Genomic DNA, 5,096 nt, shown 5'->3' on the forward strand with positions numbered 1-5,096 from the left:
CAGCCCACAAGGAGCTGCATCCTCAGCCATCCCTCCTTGCCCTGGTTCCCTTCAGCACCCCCCCTTCCCAGCTCCCCCCATTTATTTTGCAGCGCACCCAGTGGGGAAGGGAAGGGAAAACCCCCACCCCGACCCCATACCCTGCTCAGGCGACCACACAAGCTCCTCGCTGACCGTCTCCATGATCAGGTTGGCGGTGGTCTCATCCTTAAAGATGCTCTTGACACGCAGGAGGTCCCCGGTGTACAGGGCGTTGTGAACAGCAGGGTCCCGGCAGTACTGGGGCCGCCGGCGGGGGGTCAGGGGGGGCCGGGGGCTCGCCGGCAGGAACCGTCGCGTGGCTGATTCCCAAGCCAGGGCTCGCCGGCGATCCTCCTGCTCCAGCAGCTCTCGCTGGAGCTGCAGTGAACGCAGAGCGGAGGAGGTGAAGGCGAAGGTTTCCTGGGCCATGGGCACCCCGGGAAGGCAGAGGGAGGCTTAGGGGGTCAATAAGCTGCCTCCTGCGCCTGGGTGGGGGTTATAAATAGGGCTGTGCCCCATGCACAAATGCTGAATCAAGAGCCCAAGCCAGGCCACCCTATAAATAACTCACCCGGGGTGGTAAACAGAGTCACGTTGGCGTGGGGCTGCCAGGGAGTTTAACCTGTTGATGGGTGTGAGATGGGGACGGTGCCATGGGGCTGGGCTGGGATCTGGGTACCCCAGAACCCCGCAGGGCTCAGGCCGGCCAAGGCTGTGCAAGAGCCCCAAGGGGTAACGGCACCTCCTGCCTGGGAGAGGAGAGGGAGAGCAAGGACCCCCATAGAGGAGGGGGATGGGGTGCTTGCAGCTCAGCAGAGAAGGAACAGATGGGACACTGCTGGCTGCGGTGGCAGAGGGGATGGTGACACACAAGCAGACGGAGCGAGGCAGGGACAGAACAGCCCTTTAATGCAGGTTCAGGAGCCAAGAGGGGCCAGCCCGCCCAGAGGATTAGGGACAGGCACTGAGGCTGTGCCCACCCGGGACTCCCCAGGTCCCCCCGCTCTCGGCTCCAGCACAAACACAACAGACGTACAGAGAAAGGAGGAGGGGGCTGGTCAGTGCATCGCCTGCTTGCTCAGCCTCCTTGCCAGGCCACGGTTCAGCCCAGGCCACGCCAGCAGTAACCGTTTCCCCAGCCCCATGGCTGTGCCGCAGCTCCCTGAGGTCAGCAGCAGTCAGCTTGGGCCGGAGTGGAGAAGAAATCCTCAGGCAGCTCTCCCAGCAGCCCATCCAGGTCATCTGTACAGGCAAAGAAGGATGAAATGCATGAGTTCTACTTGTGTATAGAGCAGGAATCAACTCCACATACCGGGGATGCAGTGGGACAAGGGCCCCTCTTTGGCATTACAGGGGAGGGGAGACACTGCCCAACCCCAGGGCCTGTTTTCCGCGAGACATTGAGCTTTTCCTCCCCACCCAGAGCGGGTCCAACTCACCCATGTCGCAGATGTCAGCTCCCACTGGCTCTTCTCGCCCAGGCCCGGGGCTCTGGGGGTGCAGGGAGAAGCCCCCAGGAGACCGCTCTGTGCTGTGGCTGCCCATCCTCGATCGTCCCCAGTCCCCAGGGGCAGGGACATGCCGGAGGGACTGTGCGGGGTGGTCCAGGAGTAGCCCAGCCTGGGCAGGGACCTGCAAAACCCAGCAGAGATTAATTGTTGGGGGCCCACAGGAGGATTTCTCTGTCCCTCCCAAGCCTCCCCCTTCCTCCCCGGTTGCTCTCGAGGGTCTCGGCAGTCCAGACCCCCTAGTAATACCCTTGGGGAGTCCCAGCATCCCTGTCCCTCCAGGGCCAGCAGCACCGTGCCCTCCCTCACCTTCTGCTGCGACGGTGACGACTGTGAGAAGCTGCCCTCGGGCTCCGGTGGGTAGATCTTGAGCAGGTTGTTGGGGGTGACGTTGAGGTAGTGGTTGCGGTGGGATGGGGAGAAGACGCCCACCTGTGAGGACAGAGTGGTGGGTCAGAGCCAGAGCTCTGGCTATTGCTGGCGCTGCTGGCCACAGCCTGAGGAGCCGGAGGAGCCTCTTGTCCCATTCCCCCAGGACGGGAGCCTGGCAGCCAGGCACAGTGACTGTGGGTTAGCGGTGCCTGTGGCAGAAATAGCCCCAAACGCCATACTGCTGCCAGAGATTTGCCTTCGCATCTCCTACCTGTTTCAGGAGCAGCACCGAGCCAGGCCTGAGCTCGCTCTGTCTCTCTTCCAGCAGCAGGCGATGCACCGTGCCCTGTATTTCTCCTGCAGATGAGGAGGGGACCCGTTAGCCGCAGGGAACAATAGCCAGGAGCCCCAGCCCGACCAGGGCATGAGCACGGCTGCGCTTACCAGTCGGGTCCCTGAACACAGCACCAGCATCAACATTGGTCCTCGTCAGGGTCTTGATCATTACCGCCATGCTGGGGACCTTGTTCTTCGGGAGCTGCTTCAAGGCTGCCTGAACACGTAGACCCTCATCATGCCAATGTCCCCGAGGGCAGCCCCGCAGGGCCATGGGATGTTTGCGGTCAGCCCAGCTCGGCCCCCTCCCCACATTGATGCCCAGCCCTGGAAACAGCTCCAAGGGGCAAGGGGAAAGCCAAGAAGCTGAGTCCCCAGGGCCGGTGCCCTCACCCAGGGTCTCCCTCACCTTCCGCAGCACCATGACCACGCTGTAGGTCCTGAGGAAGCAGCCAGGGTCCCTCTCGTCCAGCCCCAGCTCTGTCTTCATGGCAAGCCAGGGGCCCTTCCCAAAATCCTCTTCTGTGGGTGGCGAGGAGCTGGGCAGTCCCTGAAGTCACAGGACAACAGCGGTCACCACCCCGCAGCTGAGCCAGCACATCTCGCAGCTCTGTCACAGCAAGGGGGGAGCCCCAGGGACTCCCTCCTCTTCCAGCATCACCCTCTGAAAGCTGCGGCCTCAGGGACTGCCCGTAGCACTGCCACTGAGATTCATATCCAGCTCTGCGCCAGAGCAGGGGGTTACCTCTGTCCGCGGCTTCGCCACAGCCCCATGAGCTGGAGTTTGGGGAGCAGAAACAAGGATCTCCTCCAGCAGCTTCCCGGCGTGCTTATGGGAGAGAGACAGAGAGAGAGAGAGAGATGTCCAGGGTTTTGCATCTCTTCACCAGATGCTCCCAGACCCTCCCACCCCATCCCCTGCACCCACCTGCTGGGGCAGGATCCCGGCAGGCCCCGGGAACCGGCGAGTCTTCCCCTGCGGTGGGAGACGGGGGGCAGCCCCGGGTGCTTTGCTGGCTGCCGTCACCAACTGCACGAGGTGGTTGGTGACCACTGGCGTCTGCAGGCTGCCTGGGGCCAGCCTGGGCGGCTGCCTCGGCGGGGGCTCCACACAGCTCATCAAGGCTGGTGGGTTGGTGGGAGGGCCACGGGGCAGCCGGGGTGGGGGGCAGCTCTGCCGGGGAGTCTGCGCCATGGGGGTCCGGGGCACCCGCAGCCCCTCGGAGGAGCTGCTCGCTCCCGGCCAACGTGGGGATGCTTGGAAAGGCCTCGGGGCTGGACCTCTGGGAGCAGGGACAGAGCCCCAGGAGCCACCTGGTTTTCCCAGGGGGATGGTGGGGGGTCTGGGAGGGCAGGCACCAGCTGCGCTGGGCCGCAGCACCAGCTTAGGAGTGGGAGCTGCCTGTGGGGCAGGCAGTGGGTCCTGCCTGTCCTCCAGCCCCCCAGAGCCAGGGGAGACCAGCTCCTCTCCCACCCGCAGCTTCTTGGGGGCCCCCCATTCCTGGGGGCTCTCCTGCCCCATGCGTATCTGTGGGGGCTTCTCCCACTGGCCTGGGGGTGGCCGGGCAGCACCTGCCCCCGCCGGCAGCTCGGGGCCCTCCAGCTCCATGCAGGCAGCCAGGAAGAGATCATTGTCCAGCTCATCCTGGGGGGCTGCTCCCCCGGCTGGGGGTCCCTGGCAGCCCGTGGGCTGTTCCCCCTGCCTGGCGAGGGGCCGCAGGCCGGGGGGTTTACCGGCACAGTGACCGAGCTGGGGTCCCAATGCGCGGAGGGGCTGCAGGCTGGGAGCTGGAGACTGCACACTGGGAGAGACTGGGCTATCGCTGGGTGACAAACGTCTGGGGACCACGAACTGGTTCTCTGCGTCCTCCACGGCAGAGAGGAAATCCTGCAGGAGGAGAAAGCACCGGGCAGCCAAACAGCCCCGTCCCCCCAGTCCCTCCCTTGTGTCCCCCCCCCAGAGCCACCCACGGGGTGACCAGGCCAGCACAGGACCCTACCCCGATAACCCCTGGGGATTAAACCCAAGGGCGAGCCACCTCGTAATAACTCATTAACGCCGTTTAACGAGTTACCACCACCGGCACCCACCAGCCAGGGGGTGTGTGTGGGGGGGGGGGTTTAAAGCCTCCCCCGTGGGTGTTGGGGTGGTGCCAGGCCCCGGCGGTGTCCCCACGGCTGTCACCGGTGCCAGGCAGGTGCCGTCCCCGTCCCTCACCTCGTCCGCCAGGTCCCCGTCGGTCCCGAACAGCTTCTGGAGGCGGCAGGCCTGTGGGGAGGGGGGGTGGGTAAAGGGAAGGCCCCCCCCCCGGCTGCAGTCACAGGGTACCCCCCTGTCCTGGGGGGACACCCGAGCCACCCTGTCCCCCACAAGGAGGCCTGAGGGGCTCCCCACTCCCTCCCCTCCGGGGAAGAGAGGGACGACGACACCCCACGCCTCCATTACCGGTAACCGCAGCCCGTGGGGAGCCGAAAAGACCCCGAAGGCCCCATGGCGGAGACCCCAAACCTCTCCCCCCCTTCCCCAGGCCGGGCCCACCCTATGGGGACCCCAAATCTCTTAAAGGGGACCCCAAACCTGGCCCCCCCGTTACCATAGCAGCGGCAGGGCCCAGGCCCTGGAGGCGGAAGTAGGCCGAGCCGGGACGCGAACCCGCGGCCCCGCTGGGGCGGGCGGGAACGGCCCCTTTAAGGGCCCCGCGCCGCCTGTCGGCGGGCAGGAATGGGGCCGCGCCTCTTAAAGGGGAGGTGGCGGCACCCACCCCGTCCGTCCGTCCGTCCGTCCGTCCCCAGCCCCGTGGGTCCCTCCTGCTGCCGCCGCCCCGCGCTCACCCACCACCCCTCGGGCACCCACGCGTG

At 65.8% G+C, this 5,096-nt stretch overlaps 2 protein-coding genes across 2 annotated transcripts in view; both read right to left on the reverse strand.

The window, feature by feature from the left end:
• The window catches only part of ASB16 (ankyrin repeat and SOCS box containing 16), a 3,724-nt gene extending 3,274 nt beyond the window's left edge, over positions 1 to 450 (reverse strand). Inside the window, exon 1 of the mRNA XM_010561454.1 lies at positions 141 to 450. Within this exon, the coding sequence (XP_010559756.1) occupies positions 141 to 450 (310 nt within the window). The remainder of the gene's footprint in view (positions 1 to 140) is intronic.
• A 538-nt stretch (positions 451 to 988) lies between these two features.
• LOC104828024 (chromosome unknown open reading frame, human C17orf53) lies at positions 989 to 4,973 on the reverse strand (the record flags this gene model as incomplete). Its single annotated transcript, XM_010561455.1, has 10 exons — positions 989 to 1,263; positions 1,461 to 1,653; positions 1,839 to 1,961; positions 2,173 to 2,258; positions 2,346 to 2,454; positions 2,647 to 2,787; positions 2,983 to 3,066; positions 3,166 to 4,125; positions 4,456 to 4,506; positions 4,832 to 4,973. Coding segments are annotated over 10 exons (1,963 nt in total), but the record flags the coding sequence as incomplete, so codon positions are not given.
• Between the last annotated feature and the right edge of the window lie 123 nt (positions 4,974 to 5,096).

Source organism: Haliaeetus leucocephalus, unplaced genomic scaffold (assembly GCF_000737465.1).
Source record: "Haliaeetus leucocephalus isolate CR32 unplaced genomic scaffold, Haliaeetus_leucocephalus-4.0 Scaffold144, whole genome shotgun sequence".
NCBI lineage: Eukaryota > Metazoa > Chordata > Aves > Accipitriformes > Accipitridae > Haliaeetus > Haliaeetus leucocephalus.